At 45.3% G+C, this 27463-nt stretch overlaps 1 protein-coding gene across 2 annotated transcripts; it reads right to left on the bottom strand.

The window, feature by feature from the left end:
• Nucleotides 1-592: 592 nt before the first annotated feature.
• On the bottom strand, nt 593-27129 carry cct7 (chaperonin containing TCP1, subunit 7 (eta)). 2 transcript variants are annotated; one of them, XM_043688797.2, is made up of 12 exons: nt 27050-27129; nt 23635-23788; nt 22472-22578; nt 18869-18994; nt 16244-16296; nt 11947-12118; nt 10011-10175; nt 6241-6429; nt 5264-5361; nt 4544-4676; nt 1587-1793; nt 593-1077 (listed from the first exon to the last, which is right to left on the bottom strand). In XM_043688797.2, exons 1-12 carry the CDS (start codon nt 27053-27055, stop codon nt 853-855), a joined length of 1635 nt encoding a protein of 544 aa, XP_043544732.1. In that variant the 5' UTR covers nt 27056-27129; the 3' UTR covers nt 593-852. The 2 variants fall into 2 exon arrangements, with proteins under 2 accessions (XP_043544732.1, XP_087848112.1); XM_087991986.1 differs by lacking the exon at nt 27050-27129 and adding an exon at nt 25506-25525.
• Nucleotides 27130-27463: the final 334 nt, after the last annotated feature.

The raw sequence follows: 27463 nt of genomic DNA, 5'->3' as shown, positions 1-27463 counted from the left end.
ATCACCATTTCCAAATGACAGGCAATACAAATTTAAGTTTGTTATCACTCTGCAAATTTCATCCTAAGGAGCAGTGCACCCTCTCAGCTGCATGATCACATCACACTCCAAGGATTCATGCAGTGATCACTGTGCCAATGCATTCATTTCCAGTTTTTCAAAATGTCAAGTGAAGTAAAAGGCATTTAAGACCAAATGAAGGCCATACAACCTCTTGATCCTGCTCTCTACAGTAGGATCTCTACAAGCACAGATCCTCAGTAAACTCCAATCTTCCACATAACTGCCATATCCTTTGAGGACTTAAAAAATTGATTACAACCTTGAATATACTCAATTACAGAGTATCGTTGCCTCTCAAATACAGCATCCTCATGAGTCCTAATGGATTACATCCTGAGATTACACCCCTCTCTAACCCACAAGCTGATGAGCACATAAGGGAGAAAGGAAAAACAAAATGTTTCCAGGACTGCATGATGAATACTGTCGTGGGATGAAGTTAGAGTAGATCAGTTGGAGTAATCGGCCTGTGTTTTTGCTGCAAAATTCGATGTAATACACAATACAAGGACCTCACCACACTAAAGGAGACAATTTAACACAGTTGACCAAAAACTGGAACTTTATTTTCTCCAGACATTTCTGTCCACAACTAAAAATGAAAACAATAAATAGAGCTGCTGTTCCCGGGGTCTGACTCTACAGTAATAACATGAAGAAGCTGCTTGCAGTGAGTACCTGAGTCCAGCGACAATATGGTGTTAGGCCATAGTGCCAGCTGGACTCCGCAGCTTCTTGGTTGTTATTGTTATCAGGTCAGAACAAGCAGAAACCACTTGCCAGGTTGCCTCAGTGCGCATGTGGCCTGCCTCTGCCCCGGCCCTTTGGCATGGCTGATGAGTCCACAGTGGAGCGTGGATTTTTGATGGTCTCATCAACAGACAGGATCAAGCAGGCTGCCTCTGAGGCAGCGGTGAGGGCATTGATACGCACTACAGCAGGCTCCCAAACACAGGACTCAAAATTATCGGCAATATCTTCATTGTTCACATCAACTCCGTACCACATTCCACCCTGTAAACAGAAGAGGTTATCAGGTAACGCTCGTGAAACCATCACCCCGTTCTCAAACGTCTGTTTCACTCAGGGCAGTGAATGCACTGTGCATCAAAATTCACTACAACATGACCTGTTCACCCCAGCCCAATATAGAGCACCAATTCCACCCAGATACCCACCCTCCTCTCCCCAATATTAACACTCAAAGCCTCACACAACCCACCAAGAGTTCTGCTCCCCAATAACTTTCTTTCAGCCCAGGGAAAGCTCCACCCACATAAACTGATGAAGCTCAATAATCATTCTGGTGTCTATATAGCAGGGTGGCACTGTTTCTGATCATAATCCAGCAACCCCTAGGGAGAGGAAAAGGAAACCCTGGGATTGGTAAAACCTGATCAAGCAGGAATGCTAAGAATCAATGTGAGAGAGAGGCGGAGAGCGAGACAGAAAGATTTTGTTTTAGGCTAGACTGTCAGACCTTTCTACAGAGTTGAGGGAGTGCCCAGACAGCCTTCCCTTACCTGAGCATGTTTGGCACGCAGCTTGTTGAGGATGTTTGTGGCATCAAAACCAGCATTGTCACACAGTTGTCGGGGAATCACCTCAAGGGCCTTGGCATATGCCCCAATCAGCAGCTGCTGTTTGCCGGGGATGGTTCTCGAATAATCTCGGAGGTGCCTAGAGATTTCCATCTCAATAGCACCTCCCCCGGCAACAACAGAGTCATTCTGCAGATACACAAATATAAATGTTCAGACATTTGAATATCATGCACTTGCAATTTGCAAGTCACAGTAACATAATGATAAACAAGACAGGCCAATAAAATACATTAAAAGATGGGCCCAGACCTCATCGTTGTCATATTAATCAAAAAACAAACATACTGCTGTTTAAGGTTGCTACTGTGTCACAAATACACAAAGAACATGAGATGAAGACCACACAGCCCCTACAGCCCACTCTGCCATGAAATACAGTAATAGCTGATGTTCTAGGTCAACTAAAGTGACAAACTTTATTTGAAAAACAGGGGCAATTGTCACAATATTACAATTATTAAAGGAAATACAGTAGCAGTGACCTTGGACTTAGTGTGCACATATCGTTGAAGGTGATATTTTGATACATGGATGCAAGTGGTTAAAAAGGCATACAAGATTCTGGGCTTTATAAGATTAAAATACAATAGCGAGCAAGTAATGACAAACCTCACAGTCAACTAAAATTGTGTCACTAATTTGGGGCACAATGCTTTCAAAAGAATACAAAGGCCTGAGAGAAGGCACAGAAAAGGCTTACAAGGAAGACCGCAGGGATGAGCTACCTCTGTCAATCAGGCAGATTAAAGAAGCGTTACTCTCTTTAGAATAACGTTGAGAAGCTGTTAAAAGTGATCAACATCATGAGGGATCTAGACAGAGCAGGTAGAAACAGTGCCAGTACTGGGAGCATTAATGACTAGGGGACACTAACTTCAGGTGAATGGCAAAAATTAAAACTATGAGGAAAAAATGCTATACAGCAAGTGGTTAGGGTGGAATTTATTGACTGCGAATATGGTGAGAACAGATACAAGTGAGGGTAACAAAAGGGGTTTGGAAAAGAGCCTGAAGTGAAAATATTCGCAGGGGATAAAACTTGCTGAGTTTGCAGAGAGGCAGTCGACCCTTCAAAGTCCCTCCTAGCAGAAGGATGTTATGAAACTTGGAAGGGTTCAGAAAATATTTACAAGGACGTTGCCAGGAATGCAGGATTAGAGCTACAGGCGGAATAGACTGGGGCTGTTTTCCCTGGTGCATCGGACGCTGAGGAGGTGACATTATAGAGGTTTATAAAATCAAGAGGGCATGGATAGGTCTTTTTCATAGGCATGAAATAGACACGGTCTTTGTCCTGAGGTGGGGGAGTCCAGAACTAGAGGAGAGGGGTTTAGGGTGAGAGGGGAAAAATTTAAAAGGGACCTACGGGGCAACCTTTTCCACGCAGCACGTGATGTATGTAAGGAATAAGCTGCCAAATGACGTACGTTTAAAAGGCATCTGCATAGGAAGGGTTTAGAGAGAAATGGCCAACTGCTGGCAAACGAGACTAGGTTAGGTTAGGATATCTGGTCGGCATGGATGAGTTGGACCAAAGGGTCAGTTTCTGTGCTATATATCTCTATGACTCTAAATGGTTTCCTTTTGTGTGTGTGGGAGAGAGAGAGCGCGCGAAAGAGAGAGCCTGCGAGAGCGAGTGTAAGAGCGAGCGAGAGAGCAAGCGAGAGAGCGAAATCGAGAGTGCTCGAGCAAGAGCAAAAACGAGAGTGCTCGAGCAAGAGCAAAAACGAGAGTGCTCGAGCAAGAGCAAAAACGAGAGTGCTCGAGCAAGAGCAAAAACGAGAGTGCTCGAGCAAGAGCAAAAACGAGAGTGCTCGAGCAAGAGCAAAAACGAGAGTGCTCGAGCAAGAGCAAAAACGAGAGTGCTCGAGCAAGAGCAAAAACGAGAGTGCTCGAGCAAGAGCAAAAACGAGAGTGCTCGAGCAAGAGCAAAAACGAGAGTGCTCGAGCAAGAGCAAAAACGAGAGTGCTCGAGCAAGAGCAAAAACGAGAGTGCTCGAGCAAGAGCAAAAACGAGAGTGCTCGAGCAAGAGCAAAAACGAGAGTGCTCGAGCAAGAGCAAAAACGAGAGTGCTCGAGCAAGAGCAAAAACGAGAGTGCTCGAGCAAGAGCAAAAACGAGAGTGCTCGAGCAAGAGCAAAAACGAGAGTGCTCGAGCAAGAGCAAAAACGAGAGTGCTCGAGCAAGAGCAAAAACGAGAGTGCTCGAGCAAGAGCAAAAACGAGAGTGCTCGAGCAAGAGCAAAAACGAGAGAGACAGGAAGAGCAAGCGAGAGAAAGAGCGAGCAAAAGAGAGAGCGAGAATGAGTGTGCGCGAGAGAGCAGATTGACAGTGTGAACGCGAGAGAGAAGGAGCAGGATAGTTCCAAAAAGCTGGCACTGACACGATAGGGTAAATCACTTTCAATTATGCTGCAGCATCCAATGACTGCATTTCAGCATGTGGAAGAAGGGAGCATTCACAGAGAACTTTTAGCTTGGGGACCTGAGCTGAATCCAGAATTTAAGAGGACGTGTCAATCTTTACTGTACTCTCAATTCAGAATGTTTCCACATTGGCACATGCCAAATGTGGAATTAAACAAAAGGGAGCTTTACTCTCAGCAGTTTTGCGGGAACTTACCGTACTCTCATTTAGACCCCTCATAGCTAAATGTGTACTGGCGCAGTGCACACATGCTATGCAGGCACAAGTGCCACTGATCACATCATGGATGCTAGAGCTGGACTACAGAAATCACCCATTAACATGTTAACCTGTCTACTGTACATTTTACTGCTTCAGCAACCCTGTACGAAATCTCTGGGGCTCTTGAAGCACTCAGGGCTCAGTGGCTTGCCTCCAAAAACCCCCACACAGCTCTTTAACTTTCTTACCTTGATGGCTCGTCTAACAATCATTATTGCATCATGAAGGGAACGCTCAGTCTCTTCCATAAACTGCTCTGAACCCCCTCTAAGAATGATCGTACAGGTCTTGGCCTTGGGACACCCAGTGAAGAAGTTATATCTGGACAGTGGGTGAAAGAATAGGTACAATTCAGTGGAACAGGAATGGCTGCAAGACTCAAAAATACATTTTAGCATATTCCACCTGAAGTCATACAAGTCAGAAATACTCAGACTGGAGAAGAAAAAATATCAAAGAGTAGGATGGCATTGTTTCTGACCCACGTTGACCCCTGTAAATGCAGGAAGGACGTTCCTAATACCTCAGTCACTCAGAATCGGGGATCATAGCGTTAAGGGCCTTCTGGGATTAAGAGGTGAAATTCTTCACACAGAGTGGTAAGCCTGTGGGATTTTCTGCCACAGAAAGTAGCTGAAGTTAAAACACTGAATGCTTTCAAGATGGAGACAGATATAACTCTTAGGTCTGAAAGGATTGGAGGAGAAAGGGCAAAACAGGGTTTTTTTAGGTATGGGCTTCACTGGCTACATTTATTGTCCATCATCAATTGCCCAGAGGGCAGTGAAGAGTTAAACACATTGCAGTAAAATCTAGAAAAACTTGGTGATGTTCTGTATATATATCGCTCAATGGGTTTAACTTCAGCAAGAACAGATTCCACGTTATACTCAACCTAGCAGTTGTACCTTTCACTTCCAACCTGGGCCTCCTCAAAGAGTGTGCACTGACCCAATACGTCACCTGTCAACGCATTAACACTGGTCTGAATGGAACCACCGCAAGCCTAGAAGACAAGAAAGCAAATGTATAAAAGTATATACAAAGAACAAATCTGCACCTGTTCTATTAACCAATATTGTGCAACAAGTCTCAACCTGCAAATCTCCTGGGTTCTGAATGCTCGAAATGTACACTGATGTCCACATGTAGTCTAGATTGGTTTTCTGGTCTATACTTAACTGGCAACAGTCAATAGCCTGAGCAACAAGTGTTCCTGGCTGACAGCAACCATCCTGGATTACTTTATTATTTCCTGTTAAACAATGATGTAGGCTAGGTTTGGCTCTGATACACCCAACGGTCAATCAGCCAACTGATCTTGATGTCTGGTTCACATGTTAACAGGGGAGATGCTCTGAACAACTGCTGATATGTATGAAAGCAGCAAGGTTCATCCATTGGCTTCTCAACGAGAAACACGAAGAGGAAAATTTACTTAGAATACTTGAATATCTTCTGCCTTATATAACACAGTTTTGTACCCATTCTGTACTTATTGATGTTTTGGAAAAACAAAATTATATCACATAGTATGTCAATTTAATTACCACCTACATGTATTTATTAAAAAGCTTACAATGAGCATTATTTCTGGTGACAGATTGCTCCTATTATATTTGAAAAAAGCTGAAAAAAAAGACACCTTGCTGAAGCTTTTAAAAAAAAAGAAAAGCGTTGGCAAAATGTACCTTTTCTTAGCAATACTAAAGTTCTCTACTACCAAATGACTATTATGTTAATCAGGTTAGATTTCTTACTGGTTACAAGTCTGTCAGTGAGATTGATCATTAGTGAAAATAACATTTCACAGCAAGGGAAATATAGCCAGTTAGTTCTTGCAATACAGCTCTATTTATTCATTAGACAATGAAAATTCACTGACCATCATAGTACGCTTAAGATCCTCCTCTGGGACCCTGCCAGCACAGAACATGTCTCTGTCTGCAAAATACTGGGTTGCCACATCTCCAATTGGAAGCTTAGACAGCACAACTTTGGCCCCAGACAGATGAATTTTCTCAAGTTTATCATAAAGGATATTCCACTCTGCATCAACAATTGCCTGATAGTCCTAGAAACAAAAGGAGATCAATGTATTTAATGGCAAGAGTCAGTGCAATACAGTATCCTGGGGAAATGGGTTAACACAACTGTACCATTATTGTTAAGTCCAAATCCTGCAAGATCACTGTGCTTTGCTCAATCCCTGACCCATCATGGAGAAAACATTTTCAGTAAATACAGTTTGACCATTTCAAATCTAAGCTCAGCCTCTTGGAACTATTATTTCATTCTAACTTTGCTGCACTCCGATGTGAATGGATGTGAAGTTGCTGGTGTTGGACTGGCATGGACAAAGTCCAAAACCACACGACACCACATCATAGCCTATCAGGTTTACTTGAAATCAGAAGCGTTCAGAATGTAGCCCCTTCGTGGCAATGGTGGGGTTACGCTCTGAAAACTTGCGATTTCAAATAAACCTGGTGTCATGTGACATCTGACTACGTAAATGGAGTACGAGAAGAGCTTCTAACGAATAAAAAAAAAATTGTGAAGGAGAGAGAGAGTGGGGTTGGTGAAAGGAATACTCTTTTCCTCCATACACTGCATTAAGCAATCCCTATAGGGAGGTATGGCACTTTTCTATTCCTCAGCAGCCAGCACGTGCTTTCTGAAAAATTGCCAACTGATGGCAAATAAGAAGTCACTTCGTATTGTGAACCTGTGTCCAGTGGAATCTGAACAATAACTACAACAGCCCAAAATCATTCCAAATGACTTCCAGAGTTAGCAGGAGAAACATTATTTCGCTCCATCAGCCCGGAGTCTATGAATCCAGCTTCCCAGTGTGAAAGCCAAGAGGCAAACTTGCTGAGGAAACCAGTGCCTTGTAATATGAAGTTGTGTACTGTATCTTTAAGCGAGGGTGAAACCTGTTTTGGCAGAGTGTTTGCAGGCACCTGTCATGTGACTGGCTAGAAGTCTCAGAGTGCACTGGAAAATTGAAAAAATGTAACATTTGGCTACTGTGTTCACAACAGTTCAAATTTAACCAGTTTAAATTATGCCCAGGATACTGAAACCTAATCAAATCTGAATTTTACTGTTTTGACAATATCGAACCAATGAGACAATCCGATGTTTGGGGATTTAAAAAAAGCAGACATTTTGAAAGCCAGTGAGTGTAAACTGCCATCTGGAGAGAGACTGCCTTTCGAAACAATCTCTATCAAAGGTACCTTTTTCATATGAAACATCTTTGCAGCAAAACACCAAAGACGACCCATTGAGATCTACAGGCAGAGGAAGGCAGATGCCGACGACAGCCACTATCAGGTTTTGAAAATTAAGTTGATGCAATTTTAATAGGGGCTTTTACTGGATCAGTACAGGGGAACCTTGATTATCCGAATAAGATGGGTGGGCACTATTTCGTTAACATAACTGATTATTCAATTAATTGATTCAATGCCTTTCCTCTAGGGCGCAGGGATTTTCTATTAAGTTGCTCCCTGTTCAGGAGACGAGGCAGCAGCACACCGTGCACAAGGCCCCGCCCCCAAACCCCACCCATCCATGCCCGCCCCCAATTCCATCCAACACCGCCCCTGCCTGCCCCTCAACACTGCCCCCTGCCTGCCCCGCAAACCCGTCCAACACCACCGCCCACCCGCCCACCACACAACACCCCCACCCACCCCCAACACTGTCCTCCACCTGCCCACCCCCAACCCATCCAACACTGCCCCCCCCCAACGCCGTCCAGTACCGCCCCCTGCCTGCCCCCACCCACCGTATGGCCCCCGCCCACCCTGCTCCCCCACGCGCCCCTGCCCCCCCGACGACCCCAACCCCCTTGGGGGCAGCCAGACTGGACACCAACAGAGAGACTGCTCCTACCTTTCTGGGGTAAGTCTCCAAATAGCACACACAGACAGCCACAAACACAACTTTTTAACTGCAACTTTTTGACAAGTTCCACCTCTGCCCTGTACTGGACAATGTTAGAGAAATTATCTGGGGAAAGGGGGTTTAGGGTTCACCCCTATGTAGAACTCCAGGGATAGTGTGGGGATAGGGAGAGAGGGCTGGAGGTCAGTCATTTGGAGACGGTGCCTGGGCTCTCATCTATGTCCAGGACTGTTCTCAGCAGAGATCGTTTTTAATCAGTGTAAACAAAAGACGTGATCAGGGTTGAAACAGCTCTTTTATGTAATGTTTCTAACCGGACCTTGAGATCTCCTTCGGATCATCCAATATTCCGATAATTGATATTCGGATAATCGAGGTTCCCCTGAATATTGTTATAGAGTTGAAGGTAAATAACAAGTCTTTAAGAGAAAGGAGGCTTAGAGTTATAAATAGTTGTTTAATGTTCGGTTTTAGAGTTAAAGAATAAATTGATATTTTTACTTTAAATAATCAAATCTGGGAGTCTTCTGTCACTCATAGTTTAACAGATTATGAGGTGAGGTGAGTTTTTCTGTGTGTGTTTGGTTTAATTAGCAGAGAGGTTTACCGCCGTGTCATACACTTGCAACTTCTAGACCTTTAGACAGAGGCTGAGTGGATGAATAGGGATAAAACCTGATAACAACACTGAGCAGAATCAAGCTGTTAATCCTATACATTTCACACCATGCATACTAGTTATCACAGAAATAACATGCAAGCTGTGCAGTGCATGGAGTTTTAAAAAGCTGCTGAGAGACCAGCAACTTTAAACTGTGATAATTTTTGAATAAGCTGGAGAGCAGTGAGCAATTAGATTTTAGTTATTGGGATGGTCTTGAACTGTACTACCTTGCATCAAAGAATCTGAGAATTGGTCATGTCTGACAATAGTCACAATGAGGAAAGAAAGGGACATTGTCAATATACTAAGCAGCCTGCTAGATTGGCACATCTACCACCAACACAGTGACAGCAGTGTGCACCCTCTACAAGCTGCAATTTTGCAAATCACCTTTTGATAGCACCTTCCAAACCTAGAAGGACATGGGTAGCAAATACACAGGAACACCTTCACCACATGCAAGTTCTTCTCCTGGCCATACCCTATCCTGACTTGGAACTTTATCTTTGTTTCTTCACTGTCACTGTATTAAAATCCTGGAACACCCACCCTATTAGCACTATGGGTGAACCTAACCTCAAAGACTGCAGTGATTCAAGGCAGCAGTTCACCACCACCACATGACAATTAGGGGTGTACAATAAACGCTGGCTTTGCCAGGAAGGTCTACATCCTATGAATAAATTTTAAAACTTACTCAAGCATTTATACTTTTGGATCACTCAAACTAATACATTGTTTAATTATATGGGAACCAATGGCTGAATGCTACTCAAGGACATGAGTTATTATAGAATTCCAATTTCCAATGACCAATTTCAAACCTTTTCTCAAACTGACAAATGTTTTCCTTATTGAGGTGTGGTATCAGAGGTACTAACATCTCTAAATTGTTGCCATAGATTATTAATTCTTCACCACAGTCAGTTAGTTACTAAGCAGAATTCACTGAATATTAAACATGAGTAATAAACCTGGCTAAGATTCCTTGGCAAGTCTACACCAGCTCACATTAGAATTAAAACTGATGCTACTACATGAACATGAACCATGCTGCCCTTGAGAGTACTAACCTCAACACTGTTCACCCGAATCTCGGCATTATCCTTCTCAGCTTTGAGCTCCAGCTCCACGTTCAGAAGTGCAATTTTAGGTTTCTCGTACTTCTTGGGTTGCATTTCAAATCCAGCATAAGAGAATGTTTTCTTAAAGGCGACGCCAGCTATTAGTTGAGATTCCTATGATCAACACCAAACAAACACAAGAAGAGACATGTAAAATTCACTGAGACCTGGTGTATTACAAAAATTAGCTTTCAGATATAATTTTTGAGGAACATTTGTAAACAACAGAGGTGAGATGTAGTTGATGTATTCTTTTGTACCATTTGTACACAGGCTGATAGATTCCAATGTCACTGTGCATCACCACGTCACACTCAGTAAGACTGTCACACATCCAGATCATAACTTCTGAATGTCAACTATCCAAACGTACAAGTGGAGAATAAGTTTATTAGTATTCAACAAAAAGGTTAAAATATAGAACGGAGAATTCCTAAGTCATTATGACTCAAGTGTATGTTATCCGTGGCCACATGCAAAGGATCCTGATGATCTCTGACACTGTTTCTCATAAACTCCCTTTCATTATACAGTATATAAATATACATAACTACACACACAACTGCACAAAAGGGCAAAGTCTCTGAGCATTCTTAAATAGAGGACAGACAGGATCTCTAGTGGTGCATGGGTCAGTGAACGGAGACCAGACAGGGTCTTTGAAAGTGAGGATTTTGGTGAAGAGAGCATGGACAGTATCATGACAGTGTGTGAGGCTGGTGAAGAGAAAACCATCAAGGCCTCTGGCAGTGGGTGAGTTAATGACTAGAGAACAGACAGGGTCTCTGGCAGAGTGTGAGCTGGTGAAGAGAAAACAGCGTCTTTGGCAGTGCATGCGTTGTTGAAGAGATAAAGAGTTGGGTCTGAGAGTATTTGGGGAGAGAACTGATGAAGGTCATGCAGCTGACATTGTTTATATGGACTTTCAAAAGAGACTAGCAGTTAATATAAAACAGAATCCAAAAACCTTATCCAGATATGTAAACAGTATTAGGGCAGTAAAAGCAGGAATTAGATCATTTAGGGCCCAAAAAGGTGAATGAATAACATTAAGTGAATACTTTGAATCTGCCTTGAACAAAGATGCTGGATCAAGCTTGGAGCTGATCTACAAGGAGTCCATCCAATCTGCCTCTGCCTACACCCCATACCTCTCTTCTCTGCACTTGGTGGGCAAAGATCATCCATCTGGGCTTGGCCTACAGAAAGAAAATGAGGGGAAGTCTCCTCATATTGGAGAGGGGCTACAGCCTCACTGCCTTATTTGATGCATATTTTGATAAACAAACATGTATATGCTGCTGCAAGAAGATTTGAGTTTGGAAATTGGGATGTCTAACTGCAGTTACAGAGCTGTGTTTGAGCGCCAGTGGAAAGGCAGGGGTGAAGCACTGGGTGAATTGCTTCTTCAGAGAGGCAACAGAGATACAACAAGCCAATACCCTCCTACTAAACTGCGGCCATTTTATGATTCTGTTGACATTTGGTAAACTACCAAAGACTTATAACTCATGCAACTGGAGGGACAGTGCCAATGATTAGGGTTGAACGTAAAAAATACACTGGCATTCTGCGGGATTGGTATTACAACAATGGGTTCACAATGCTGCCGACACAGTTAAAAATGCAGTAAACAAAAACCAACTGAAGACTTCAGGGAAACTTATACTGGTGAAATGGACAGGATGAATGAAACCTAATGCAGAGATATGCAAGTGATACAATGCACACGTGTTAGCCACAATTTTATATCAGGTGAAGCAACAAAGAAAGCTTATGCATGGCTGCGTAAAATTCTAATTTTTCTTTAGAACAGATAAAGAATTTAACGCATACAAAACAACGTATACTCAATCAAACAGGTTCAAAGTCAATAAATACGAACCTCGAGACCTCCTCCCTGAACTTTCTTTATCCCAATCATTTTCAGTGGGAGAAGGTCATCCAACATCATGACTGCATCTACCACCATCATGGAGAAGAAACCTTTCTGAAGGGCAATCAGTTTGGAGCTGAGGGCAGTAGCAGCACATTTCTCAAAAAGCTCTCTCTGAAGCCTGTCAGAGTGGGATGAAATAAAGTAAACTTTAACGCAAAGAACCAACATTAAAATCACTAAGGCAAGTTTATTCTCAACCCACATCCATGCTTATAATGGAATTATGACGACATCCACTTGATTCCCAGCACAGCCCTCCTCCACTGGTGCCTATGTGCTGCACTACAATGAAACGCCCCACCACGAATGGATTGTAGCTGCACTGTGTAATTTCCAGTTTGCAATACAGCGAAACTTCAGGGCTTCTTCAACAGTACCTCCCAAATCCGTGACCTTTACCAGTGAAGTGGAAAAGAACAGAGCTTCATGGGGACATAATCAACTCCAAGTCAAACACCATCCCAACTTGTAACAGAAATACGCATTCAGTAACAATCAGCAATTCATAGAACATAGAACATAGAAGAATACAGCGCAGTACAGGCCCTTTGGCCCTCGATGTTGCGCCGATCCAAGCCCACCTAACCTATACTAACCCACTATCCTCCATATACCTATCCAATGCCCGCTTAAATGCCCATAAAGAGGGAGAGTCCACCACTGCTACTGGCAGGGCATTCCATGAACTTACGACTCGCTGAGTGAAGAACCTACCCCTAACTTCAGTCCTATATCTACCCCCCCTTAATTTAAAGCTATGCCCCCTTGTAATACCCGACTCCATACGCGGGAAAAGGTTCACACTGTCAACCCTATCTAACCCCCTAATCATCTTGTACACCTCAATCAAGTCACCCCTAAACCTTCTTTTCTCTAATGAAAACAGCCCCAAGTGTCTCAGTCTTTCCTCATACGATCTTCCTTCCATACCAGGCAACATCCTGGTAAACCTCCTCTGCACCCGTTCCAGTGCCTCCACATCCTTCCTATAGTATGGCGACCAAAACTGCACACAATATTCCAGATGCGGCCGCACCAGAGTCTTATACAACTGCATCATGACCTCCGGAACTCAATTCCTCTACCAATAAAAGCCAGTACGCCATATGCCTTCTTCACCGCACTATTTACCTGGGTGGCAACTTTCAGAGATCTGTGTACATGGACACCAAGATCCCTCTGCTCATCCACACTACCAAGTATCCGACCATTAGCCCAGTACCCCATCTTTTTGTTATTCTTCCCAAAGTGAATCACCTCACACTTAGCAACATTGAATTCCATTTGCCACCTTTCTGCCCAGCTCTGCAGCTTCTCTATATCCTGCTGTAACCTGCCACATCCTTCCTCACTGTCAACAACTCCTCCGACTTTCGTATCATCCGCAAACTTGCTCACCCAACCTTCTAACCCCTCTTCCAGGTCATTTATAAAAATGACAAACAGCAATGGTCCCAAAACAGATCCTTGCGGAACACCGCTAGTGACGGCACTCCATGAAGAAACTTTGCTATCAACTACTACCCTCTGTCTTCTTCCATCCAGCCAATTCCTAATCCAAACCTCCAACTCACCCTCAATGCCATATCTCCGTATTTTCTGCAGTAGCCTACCGTGGGGAACCTTATCAAACGCCTTACTAAAATCCATATATACCACATCTACCGCTTTCCCCTCATCAACCTCCTTCGTCACTTTTTCAAAGAATTCAATAAGGTTTGTGAGGCACGACCTGCCCTTCACAAAACCATGCTGACTATCCTTGATCACATTATTCCTATCCAGATGTGCATAAATCCTATCCCTTACAATTCTCTCTAAGACTTTGCCCACAACAGAAGTGAGACTCACCGGCCTATAGTTACTAGGGTTATCCCTACTCCCCTTTTTGAACAAGGGAATCACATTTGCTATCCTCCAGTCTTCTGGCACTACTCCTGTAGACAAAGAGGACATAAAAATCAAGGCCAATGGCTCTGCAATCTCCTCCCTTACTTCCCAGAGAATCCTAGGATAAATGCCATCAGGCCCAGGGGACTTATCTATTTTCACCTTTTCCAGGATTTCCAACACCTCTTCTCTACATACCTCAAAGCCATCCATTCTACTTATTTGTGACTCAGTATTCACATCGACGACAATGCCCTGTTCCTGAGTAAATACTGAAGAAAAGTATTCATTCAGTGTCTCCCCAATCTCTTCCGCCTCCACACGCAACTTCCCACTACTATCCTTGACTGGACCTATTCCTACCCTAGTCATTCTTTTATTCCTAACATACCTATAGAAAGCCTTAGGGTTTTCCCTAATCCAACCGACTAAGGACCTTTCATGTCCCCTCCTTGCTGCTCTTAGCTCTCTCTTCAGGTCCTTCCTGGCTACCCTATAACTCTCAATCGCCCCAATTGAACCTTCACGTCTCATCTTGAGATAGGCCGCCCTCTTCCATTTAACAAGGGATTCCAATTCCTTATTAAACCACGGCTCCCTCGCACGACCCTTTCCTCCCTGCCTGACAGGTACATAATCATCAAGGACACTCAATAGTTGCTCCTTGAACAAGCTCCACATATCATTTACACTCTTGCCTTGGAGTCTACTTTTCCAAGCCACACATCCTAAGTCATGCCTCACCGCATCATAATTTCCCTGACCCCAGCTATAACTCTTGCCCTGTAGTACACACTTATCCCTCTCCATCACGAGTGTAAAAATCACCGAATTATGGTCACTATCCCCAAAGTGCTCACCTACCTCTAATTCTAACACCTGGCCTGGTTCGTTACCCAGAACCAAATCCAGTATGGCCTCACCTCTTGTTGGCCTGTCTACATATTGTGTCAGGAAACTCTCCTGCACACATTGAACAAACACTGACCCATCTAACGAACTTGAGCTATAGCTTTCCCAATCAATATCAGGAAAGTTAAAGTCCCCCATAACAACCACCCTATTACTGTCACTCATCTCCTGAATCGCCTTCCCTATCCTTTCTTCAATGATTCTAGGACTATTAGGAGGCCTGTAAAAGACTCCTAACAGGGTGACCTCACCTTTCCTATTCCTAACCTCAGCCCAAACTACCTCAGATGGCAAGTCCTCATCCATCGTCCTTTCCACCACTGTAATACTATCTTTGACAAGCAATGCCACACCTCCCCCTCTTTTACCCCCACCTCTGACCCTACTAAAACATTTAAATCCTGGAACCTGCAACAGCCAATCCTGTCCCTGTTCTAGCCATGTCTCCGTAATAGCCACAACATCGAAGTCCCAGGTACCAACCCACGCTGCAATTCCTACCAGACAACAATGTGGAAGCACTTTTACCAATGAAACTACTCAATGGAAGTGTTCCTGCACTTGTGCTTGGAAGATGCCGTGGAATGAAGAGAGGTGACTGAGGAGTGGACCAGAGTATCACCAAGGGAACAGATTCTGAAAGGGACAGGAAGAAGAGTGTTTGGTGGTAGCAGCATTTTGGGAGCCGAATGGCCTAGTGGTATTATCATTGATCTGTTAACCCAGGGTCCGAGGTAATGTTCTCGGGATCTGGATTCAAATCCTGTTACGACAGATGATAGAATCTGGAATTAAGAGTCTAATGAAGACTGTAATTCCACTGCCAATTGTTGGGAAAAACCTAGCGGGTTCACTTGTGTCAGTTAGGAAAAGAAACGCCATCCTTATCTGGTTTGGCCTACATATGATTCTGACATCAATGTGGTTGGCTCTTAACTGCCCTCTGGGCAATTAGGGATGGATAATAAATGCTGGCCCAGCCAGACAGCGATGCTCTCACTCTATGAATGAATAAAGAGGAAATGGGAGAAATAAGATAAGAACAACCCTAACATGGCATTAGAGATAAATGAAGGGGTGGAAGCAGAAGTACACAAAACGGGATGGGCAGGTTTGAGAGTCCTATCAACCACAATGACACGGCATCGTTTGAAAGGTTCCAAAGAAGTCATAATAAGCTTGAAACGTTAACTGTTTCTCTCCTCACAGATGCTGCCAGACTTGCAGAGTTTCAGTTTTTATTTCAGATCTCCAACATCCATAGTAGTTCGCTTTAATATAACAAATCGTCAATTGAGGTCCAAAAAGAAAGAAATATCAGAAGCATCAGCATCTGATGCCATGGGACAATGGAAGGGGCCACTACTCAAAACAGCGTGAGACAATGCTTAATCCAGATAGCTACACAGAACAGTGGATTTATAGTAAATATAACACTTACTCTTTGCTGTCTTTCTTCACAGTTACAGCAATGGCTTTGATCTTTTCCAAGGCCTATTCCCAAAAAGAAAAATCAGAATCAACTGCAAAATAAGACATGGAAACAGTGAAAATAGGAGTTGACCATTCAGCCCATCAACCTTTCAACTTGATCATGGTCAATCCTCTGCCCCAATGCCACACTGTAGATCTCCCCATACCCCTTGACATATTTAGCTTCCAGAAGTCTATTTCTTTAAAATGCTGAATGGTTTTGCCTCCACAGCTTCCTGTGGTAGAGAATTTCAAAGGTTCATCACCTTCCGAATGAAGAAATTTCTTATCTCAGTCCAAACTGACCTGTCTTTCCTGAGATGGTGACCCCTTGTTCTGGGCATCCCTGGCAAAGGGAACCATCCCTACATCAGCTGATCCAGCCTGTCAGAATTTTATATGTTTCAACAGATCCCCTTTCATTCTTCTAAATACCAGTGAGTACAGGCCCAATTGATCCAACCTCTCCTCATACAACAAACCTGCCAGTCTAGGAATCAATCTCATGAACCTTTCCCGCACTTTCTTTATGATAGGTGTACTCTTTCTTCTGTAAGGAGACCAAAACTACACTCAACGCTCTAACTGTGATCTCACCAAGGTCCTGCAAAGAAACGTCCTTGCTCCTGTACTCATTACCCACTTGCAATAAAGGCAACCATACCATTTGTCTTTCTAACAAGCACTGGCATGTTTGACTTCAATGACAAGTGTACAAAGGCATCCAGGTCCTCTTGTCCATCAATCTTTCCAATCCATCACCATTTAAATTATATTCTGCCATTGCTTTTCCTCCTAAATTAGACAACTTTACATTTATTCACCTTATATCTGCCATGTATTTTCTCACTCACTCATTCAACTTATCTGATTCACAATGAGGTCTCGGAGTCGTCCATACCATTCTCACTCCCACCTGGGTATGCATTGGCAGCAAAGTTGGAAATTTTACATGATTCCCTCATATGAGTCAATACATATCATGAATAGCTGGTGCCCAAGCTCTGATCTCTATAATATCCCACTTGTCACCATCTTCCACTTCGAAAATGACCCATTTACTCCTACGGTTTCCTGTCTGTTAACCAATTCTCAATCCATGCCAGTATATTATCACCAATCCTATATAGTTTGATTTTCCACAATAGTCTCTTTTGTGGGACTTTATCAAAATCTTTCTTAAAATCCAAGTATGCCATATTCACTAGTTCTCTCTCATCTATTCTACTAGTTACAAACTCAAATCTACTCCAGCAGATTTGTCAAATGCAATTTCCATTTCAAAAATCCATGTTAACTTTGCAAAATCGCATTGGTATTTTCTTAGCATTGTGTTATCACATCTTTTATAAATGACTCCAGCATTTTCCCTACTGCATATGTTTGTCAGATAAGTGCGTAATACTGGCTTTTCTGCCTCCCTCCTTTTTTAAACAGTGGGGTTATAGTCACCATCCTCTAATCTGCCAGGAATGTTGCCAAATCTATGTAATTTTGAATGTAACAACCAACGTATCCATTATTTCCATGGCCACCTCCTCTAGTACCCTGCTCTGTAGATGTCCTGAGGGTTCCTCAGTCTCTACAGCATTGTGCATACATCCTGTGTTCAATGAGCCATTAGCAGAGCCAATGTGCGTTTAATGAGTGCTGATGACATATGGGAAATCAAAGGAAATATTTATAAACATGAATCAAACAAGAATCAGTGAATCCTCTCCTGTATCAACAGCAATTTGTGGAGATCACAAAAAAGGCATTATACAAATGAAAGTTAAAGTAGTAAATCATTCCAAGCCACTTCACAGAAATGTAATCAGCTAAGAATTTAATAAGAGATATTGGGAAAGTTGGTGCATAGTCCAGTCAAAATTGAACTTTCAAGGGGTGTCTTAACGGGTGCAGAATGAAAATCCAGAGTTTTGCACCCAAGCAGGTCAGGTAAGGCCAGCAATAATACAACAAAGGAAACGGGATGGGACAGGAAGAGAGAAGAAATGCATAAAAGAGTTAAAGAATCGTAGAGTTGCTAAAATGTTGTCAGATGCAGAGACAAGAGGAGGTGTGGCCAAGAAGTGATTAAAAAGCTTTTACATTTGATATTACCAAATCGGGAGCTAGTGACTAGACTTATATGAAATACAAATTTCACCCCATGCCATGCTAGGATTTAAACCAGTCTCCCCAAACTATTAACCTGGGGTTCTGCTTTACTAGTACAGTGATTTTGCTACTATGCCGCTCCCCTGCACATAATTCCAAACCCATAACAAGACTGGTTCAAACTGAATCTAACCCAGACAAACATTTTTGCTTACTGTTTAATGCATTTTGACACAAAATATCAATGTACATGTCATGGGAAAGGTTAAAGAGAGACAAGATGTCATAAAACAATAAACTGAAATGCCCATCAAGGATTACTTTCTAGGAAACACTATTAATGCACAAAAAATCCTTAGGCTGTGAAAGACAGGAGGTCTGCGCAGTTCTGAAATTTGTCTTCACATGGACATTAAAATCCCCTGTTAAGATCCACAAGGGCATGTATTAAATGGCAACACAGCCAACAAAAATGCAATTGTCTCATTACCAGCTCTGTAGCTCTACGGAAGGATCGGATGATAACCTGGGGGTGAAGCCCCTCTTCCACATAGGGTTTGATCTGTCTCAGAAATTCTGCAGCGAGTAGAGTAACAGAAGTGGTCCCATCGCCCACCTAGATAGATACAAAAATATCAAATTAAAGTTTTACACGTTTTAAATTTCCTCCTTACAACCATTAATAATTTCAGCTCATTTAGAAAGAGCAGAAGGCAGCCTTGTTACTGCTGCTCCATTGTAAGATGTAATTCCCTGGTGTCATTCTGATCTGCACTCCCAGTGTGACCTACTGCCAAGAGTGTGAAAGGACAATGTGATTCACTTTCTCAGGGAGCAAAATGACAATGCGACCCAGTGCCCCAGAGTGTGACCCACAGCCGCAGTGTGACAGGAGCGCAGGTGACCCTCTGTCCCGCAGTGTGACAGGAGCGCTGGTGACCCTCTGTCACGCAGTGTGAACCGAGCGCTGGTGACCCTCTGTCACACAGTGTGAACCGAGCGCTGGTGACCCTCTGTCACACAGTGTGAACCGAGCGCTGGTGACCCTCTGTCACACAGTGTGAACCGAGCGCTGGTGACCCTCTGTCACACAGTGTGAACCGAGCGCTGGTGACCCTCTGTCACACAGTGTGAACCGAGCGCTGGTGACCCTCTGTCACACAGTGTGAACCGAGCGCTGGTGACCCTCTGTCACACAGTGTGAACCGAGCGCTGGTGACCCTCTGTCACACAGTGTGAACCGAGCGCTGGTGACCCTCTGTCACACAGTGTGAACCGAGCGCTGGTGACCCTCTGTCACACAGTGTGAACCGAGCGCTGGTGACCCTCTGTCACACAGTGTGAACCGAGCGCTGGTGACCCTCTGTCACACAGTGTGAACCGAGCGCTGGTGACCCTCTGTCACACAGTGTGAACCGAGCGCTGGTGACCCTCTGTCACACAGTGTGAACCGAGCGCTGGTGACCCTCTGTCACACAGTGTGAACCGAGCGCTGGTGACCCTCTGTCACACAGTGTGAACCGAGCGCTGGTGACCCTCTGTCACACAGTGTGAACCGAGCGCTGGTGACCCTCTGTCACACAGTGTGAACCGAGCGCTGGTGACCCTCTGTCACACAGTGTGAACCGAGCGCTGGTGACCCTCTGTCACACAGTGTGAACCGAGCGCTGGTGACCCTCTGTCACACAGTGTGAACCGAGCGCTGGTGACCCTCTGTCACACAGTGTGAACCGAGCGCTGGTGACCCTCTGTCACACAGTGTGAACCGAGCGCTGGTGACCCTCTGTCACACAGTGTGAACCGAGCGCTGGTGACCCTCTGTCACACAGTGTGAACCGAGCGCTGGTGACCCTCTGTCACACAGTGTGAACCGAGCGCTGGTGACCCTCTGTCACACAGTGTGAACCGAGCGCTGGTGACCCTCTGTCACACAGTGTGAACCGAGCGCTGGTGACCCTCTGTCACACAGTGTGAACCGAGCGCTGGTGACCCTCTGTCACACAGTGTGAACCGAGCGCTGGTGACCCTCTGTCACACAGTGTGAACCGAGCGCTGGTGACCCTCTGTCACACAGTGTGAACCGAGCGCTGGTGACCCTCTGTCACACAGTGTGAACCGAGCGCTGGTGACCCTCTGTCACACAGTGTGAACCGAGCGCTGGTGACCCTCTGTCACACAGTGTGAACCGAGCGCTGGTGACCCTCTGTCACACAGTGTGAACCGAGCGCTGGTGACCCTCTGTCACACAGTGTGAACCGAGCGCTGGTGACCCTCTGTCACACAGTGTGAACCGAGCGCTGGTGACCCTCTGTCACACAGTGTGAACCGAGCGCTGGTGACCCTCTGTCACACAGTGTGAACCGAGCGCTGGTGACCCTCTGTCACACAGTGTGAACCGAGCGCTGGTGACCCTCTGTCACACAGTGTGAACCGAGCGCTGGTGACCCTCTGTCACACAGTGTGAACCGAGCGCTGGTGACCCTCTGTCACACAGTGTGAACCGAGCGCTGGTGACCCTCTGTCACACAGTGTGAACCGAGCGCTGGTGACCCTCTGTCACACAGTGTGACAGGAGCGCTGGTGACCCTCTGTCACACAGTGTGAACCGAGCGCTGGTGACCCTCTGTCACACAGTGTGAACCGAGCGCTGGTGACCCTCTGTCACACAGTGTGAACCGAGCGCTGGTGACCCTCTGTCACACAGTGTGAACCGAGCGCTGGTGACCCTCTGTCACACAGTGTGAACCGAGCGCTGGTGACCCTCTGTCACACAGTGTGAACCGAGCGCTGGTGACCCTCTGTCACACAGTGTGAACCGAGCGCTGGTGACCCTCTGTCACACAGTGTGAACCGAGCGCTGGTGACCCTCTGTCACACAGTGTGAACCGAGCGCTGGTGACCCTCTGTCACACAGTGTGAACCGAGCGCTGGTGACCCTCTGTCACACAGTGTGAACCGAGCGCTGGTGACCCTCTGTCACACAGTGTGAACCGAGCGCTGGTGACCCTCTGTCACACAGTGTGAACCGAGCGCTGGTGACCCTCTGTCACACAGTGTGAACCGAGCGCTGGTGACCCTCTGTCACACAGTGTGAACCGAGCGCTGGTGACCCTCTGTCACACAGTGTGAACCGAGCGCTGGTGACCCTCTGTCACACAGTGTGAACCGAGCGCTGGTGACCCTCTGTCACACAGTGTGAACCGAGCGCTGGTGACCCTCTGTCACACAGTGTGAACCGAGCGCTGGTGACCCTCTGTCACACAGTGTGAACCGAGCGCTGGTGACCCTCTGTCACACAGTGTGAACCGAGCGCTGGTGACCCTCTGTCACACAGTGTGAACCGAGCGCTGGTGACCCTCTGTCACACAGTGTGAACCGAGCGCTGGTGACCCTCTGTCACACAGTGTGAACCGAGCGCTGGTGACCCTCTGTCACACAGTGTGAACCGAGCGCTGGTGACCCTCTGTCACACAGTGTGAACCGAGCGCTGGTGACCCTCTGTCACACAGTGTGAACCGAGCGCTGGTGACCCTCTGTCACACAGTGTGACAGGAGCGCTGGTGACCCTCTGTCACACAGTGTGACAGGAGCGCTGGTGACCCTCTGTCACACAGTGTGACAGGAGCGCTGGTGACCCTCTGTCACACAGTGTGAACCGAGCGCTGGTGACCCTCTGTCACACAGTGTGAACCGAGCGCTGGTGACCCTCTGTCACACAGTGTGAACCGAGCGCTGGTGACCCTCTGTCACACAGTGTGAACCGAGCGCTGGTGACCCTCTGTCACACAGTGTGAACCGAGCGCTGGTGACCCTCTGTCACACAGTGTGAACCGAGCGCTGGTGACCCTCTGTCACACAGTGTGAACCGAGCGCTGGTGACCCTCTGTCACACAGTGTGAACCGAGTGCAGGTGACCCTCTGTCCCAGAGAGTAAGCCATTACTACAGAATGAAAGGACTCCTAGATTGTGAAATGAATGATTCACTGTTTGCTTTGAGTTATCTGTTCCAGATTGTCAGAGGACTTTGTCTGAGCCTGTCTAGTAGTTGGTTTTTTAAATGAGAGGAAACTAACAACCACTCATTCAACTTACCTCAGCATCCTGTGATTTTGCAATGTCCACAAGGGTTTTTGCAGCTGGGTGAACAACATCAAGAAGCTTCAAGATAGTGGCTCCATCATTTGAAACAGTAGCTTTCCCTAAAAAAAAACACACCACCCATTTAATGTATGAAATTCTTCTGACTGCCTAGTATGTGCCATCCAGTTGCATATGTAAACCTTGGTCTATGCCGGATTAAATGGGATATATTGGAGACATCAGCATCCTGCTCTACAATGGAGGGACTGAACCAGTTTACACTCCTTATTGAATCTGATCACTGCTACAAATTCTATGTATAGAATTCATTCGGGAATGACACTTTACCCAGTAGTGGTAACTCGCATGGCCAAACAATGTGCAAAATTGGGCTAGATGGGCAGTCAGTACTCTGTTTCCTGCAAAAAAAATGCTATTTCATATCATTTTGGGATCTAAGCCTTTGAAATGTAAAACCTATGTCCCTGGTATTCTAGTGGCACCTGTAATTCATATACCATATTTTTCAATTAGGAGATAGGAAGAACATATTTTTGGCTCATTAGCAACATCCATTTTACTATTAGCATAAACAGCTAGCTCCATCTATTATTCAAACTTTTGAGATACCTTAACCTTCTAGAATAATCATTGGACACTTTTCCAAGCCAAAAGTAATAGCTTTAGGCCTGATCATGAGTTTGCACAATGTATAGTGAGAGTGGTCTGTTAGCGGAAGACATTAATCTACAGAATTGCTTTGATACACCCTATGGTGTGTGCTATATCAGCATCATGCATGCAATGTGATCAAATAATTCGGGTCCTATTTACAAGCTTGCTGACAAAGTCAATCAACTGTAGAAATCCCAACATGCCTACTGAGTAGTGGTGGAAGGTTTAAGACAGTTAGCAGTAGAAACCTCTGCCCAATTTCTTAACAAATTAAAATATAAATAATAAGTTAAATGACTCTATGACAGCAATTAGGAGAAACTTCTCAACATCCTTAAGATTTCTTATGTTTCAACACTTAAGGACTCAGTTAAAAACAGGAATTGATTGTTTAACCCGTCATGTCTATTCCTCCATTCCATGAACTCAGAACTGATGTTCTAACTCTGTACATAGTTGGGAAGATAGAAACATTGGGACAAGGTGTTCATTATCCCAACCTCTGTCATCCACGATGAGCTTGTCCATCCCACGTGGTCCAAGTGTGGTACGAACGGCCTCAGCAATAACCTGGCAGGCATTAATGTTGCTGATCAGTTGTGGAGTCCCTTGGGAAGTGTCTGTTCCCTCCTTGAGGAGGATAACTGGTGCGGACTGGAAAAGACAACCAAATCTCGATTGGTTCCATTAATATTTGCACATCATAGACTTAATGAGTCACTTTGTGAAGTTTAAAGTTCAGAGTACAAAAGCCACTCAGTTTGAAAAGAGCAGAAACCAACAGCATAAACTAAGAACTGGTATTAGAATCACAGAATTTTCTTAGAAAGAAGCAGACTTTGGCTGACTTTTGCAAAGTGCTATCCATTCTTTCCCATTCTTCTGTTAAGCCCATTTAAATTTTAATTGAAACTTTTATCTACGACAGTTTTTAAAACTAAAATGGCTTCTGTTTGCCCAAATGTTTCATTCTGTCTTGATCGTGTTCAGTAATTTCTCAGTTCTGTTAATAACGCTGATTATGACTACGAACAAGACTGAGTGGATTGTTTCATGTGGAATGGACATAATCGACCAAATGGTATCCTTCCATACTGCAAATGACCATATGACTATATTTTGCAGTTCATATGTGCCTGCAAACTTTGAAAGCTTATCTTGTAGATGATAAGAACTAGGAGCAGAATTAGTTCAATCAGCCCACTGAGCCTGTTCAACGTTTCCATGCTTGATATCATGGCTGACATGCTTCTCAACCCCATTCTCCTACTTTCTCCTATAGCCTCTGATCCCCCTTGCTACTCAAGAATAAAGGCACTCAGACTTTGTCTGGGATTTGAACTTGGGATGTCTTGCATAACAGTGTAATATAAATCCCTAAGCAAGAACCATAGCTCTAAACCAACAAGAGTCTTCTATGTTTCAATGAGATTATTTCTGATTCTTCTAAACTCCAGTGAGTAGAGTCCCAACCTGTTTAGCCTTTGCTCAAAAGACAATCTCTCTATACCAAACCTTCATGCTTCTCTGACCTGCCTCCAATGAAACAATATTTTCCCTTTTAAAAAAAAGGACCAAAACGGTTCACGGTACTACAAATCTGGTCTCACCAGCATCTTGTACAGCTGCAGTAAGACTTCCTGACTCTCATACCCCAATCCCCTTGAAATAAGGGCCAACATTCCATTGACCTGATTTCCTTCCGCACCGGTGCACTAAATAAAAACCAAATGTTCTGACGAAGGGTCACTCGACCTGAAACGTTAATTGATTTCTCTCCACATATGCTTCTAGACCTGCTGAGCTTAGCCAGCAATTTCTAGTTTTGTACATGTGCTAGCGGTGTTTTATGCACAAGTACAACCAAGCCCTTTTCTGCAGTTTTCCTTCACTTAATACTTCACTCTTTTGTTCTCTCTTCCAAACTGATTTTTCTTTCCTCTTCCAGGTGGCTGTGCTATACTCAATACCAATGAAGAGAGTTCCAACATGGGGATTGGCAAATATCAAACAAAACATAATAGATTAATAACCAACAGTAAAGGAAGCACTAAAGTCTTTTCCAAATAATACAAAGGTAGTGAAAGGGTGGAGATAATTACAGATAAAAGAGGAGATAGTCCTGTAAAGGCATTAAGTGCATCTGTCTCTGGGCAGTAGTGACAATGGATAAAGATGTACAGATGGCACTTTAAAGGGGTAAGATTGATGTCAGTATGATACCAATCAAGCCACTTGTTTTGCCCTGGGTAGTGCCAAGTTTGAGTGTTTTTGGAGCTGCACCCATCCAGGCAAGTGGGGAATATCCCATCACGTTCCTGGCTTGTATACAGTGGACAGGCTTTAGGGAGTCAGGAGATGAGTTACTTGCCTCTGACCTGGTCTTCCTGCACAAAATTTGCAAGTCTGGTCCAGTTCAGTTTCGCATCAATGGCAACCCTCAGGGTGCTGATAGCAGGAGGTTTAGTGATGGTAATGCCAGTGAATACCACACACCTCACGTATAGAACCTTGTTTACACACCACATGGATTACAACATGCAGTGCTGGTATCGCACACCACGAAGGGTGTACTGAACTCAGAGTGGGTAACAGTGCCAAAAGCCCTTCCTGATGAAGGGCTTTTGCTCGAAACATCAATCTGCCTGCTCCCCGGATGCCGCCTGACCTGCTGTGCTTTTCTTGCACCATTCTAGTCAAAGTCCCATCCGCCAGTCCCATTCTGGGTGTATTCAGATGATTACAGGGGACCCATGGTGTCATTTGTCAATGTGGAGAAAGTGAGGTCTGCAGATGCTGGAGATCAAAGTTGAAACTTTATTGCTGGAACAGCACAGCAGGTCAGGCAGCATCCAGGGAACAGGAGATTCGACGTTTCGGGCACAGGCCCTTCTTCAGGAATGAGCAGAGAGTGTTCAGCAGGAGAAGATAAAAGGTAGGGAGGAGGGACTTGGAGGAGGGGCGTTGGAAATGTGATAGGTGGAAAGAGGTCAAGGTGAGGGTGATAGGTCGGAGTAGGATGGAGGCGGAGAGGTCAAGAAGAAGACTGCAGGTCAGGAAGGCGGTGCCGGGCTGGAGGGATTCGGCTGAGACAAGGTGGGGGGAGGGGGGATGAAGAAACTGGTGAAGTCCAAGTTCATCCCCTGCGGTTGGAGGGTTCCCAGTCGGAAGATAAGACGCTCCTCCTCCGACCGTCGCGTTGTTGTGGTTTGGCGGTGGATGAGTCCAATGACCTGCATATCCTCGGTGGAGTGGGAGGGGGAGTTGAAATGCTGTGCTACAGGTTGGTTGGGTTGGTTCGTCCGGGTGGCCCAGAGGTGCTCTCTGAATCGCTCCGCAATGTTCCCAGAGACTAAATAATCTAAATGGGTTGACAGAGGATTCCTTCCTGGGTAGTTCTGGGAGTACCCACAAGGTACACTGACATCCGGAGGGATGACAGAGGTTGTACTGAGCAGATCACTGTTACACCCCCCCCCCCCCAACCTCCAGTTAAAATGGGCAGAGTGTTGGGGTGGGCCCCACCAGCCAGCTCCAGGTGCCTGACCCCTTTAAGAGATACCGGGATTGCTCAGACTCGGGCTCCTAGTGCCCCACACGCCGTTTTAACGAGCCCGGGGGCGGCGGTGTTATCGGTATCTCTCTCCCCCACCCCAAACACACACATACATACATACAAAACTACCCTCACACATCCCCCATGGCCACGGCCGGGCCGAGGCCCAACTCCACCCTTCTCTCCCCTTCCTCTCCCCCGGATACGGGGTAAAACACCGCATCCCGCGTTAACACCGCCTTCCTCGCTCAGCTCCGACCATCCTCTAACTATCCGGCGCCCCCTTTCACCGACAAAACCATCCCGAGCGGGCGGATGGCGCCGGATTACATGGCTGACCCCTCCCAACCCTCACGCACCATCATCTTGAAGCCTTTCTGAGCGCCGCCGCCGCCGCCAGAACCTTCCAGCAACTGACCACGCCCTGACGTCACACGCACGGCGCCGTCGCCATGGGAGTAATAGATGCCTTGAGTGCCAGCAAGAAAGATGGAGTCCTGATACTGGCAAAAAGAGATCTGCGCACTGAGGGCAAATAGAAATCTAGACACTAGGAGAAGTAGGTATCTGCACTGGGAGGGAAAGGGAGATCTCTACCCTGGGGAAAGTAAGGATCTGTATACTGAGGGGGTGGGGTTAGTATTGGTCTGCACACTGGGGAAAAGAAGATCTCTACCCTGGGGGAAATAAGGATCTGTATACTGAGGGGGTGGGGGTAGTATTGGTATGTACACTGGGGAAAGGAAGATCTCTAGGGGAAATAAGAATCTGTA

The sequence above is a fragment of the Chiloscyllium plagiosum genome, unplaced genomic scaffold (assembly GCF_037043375.1).
Source record: "Chiloscyllium plagiosum isolate Xiang-an unplaced genomic scaffold, Cpla_swu_hap1 HiC_scaffold_1, whole genome shotgun sequence".
Taxonomy (NCBI): Eukaryota; Metazoa; Chordata; class Chondrichthyes; order Orectolobiformes; family Hemiscylliidae; genus Chiloscyllium; species Chiloscyllium plagiosum.
This window is presented reverse-complemented; position numbering and strand designations above follow the sequence as displayed.

Coding starts and splice junctions, on each gene's coding strand:
- cct7 (XM_043688797.2), bottom strand. Junction 12,119..16,243: donor GTGAAGAAAGACAGCAAAGA/GTAAGTGTTATA, acceptor CCACTCTGACAG/GCTTCAGAGAGAGCTTTTTG. Junction 1,078..1,586: donor TGCGTGCCAAACATGCTCAG/GTAAGGGAAGGC, acceptor TTCTGTTTACAG/GGTGGAATGTGGTACGGAGT.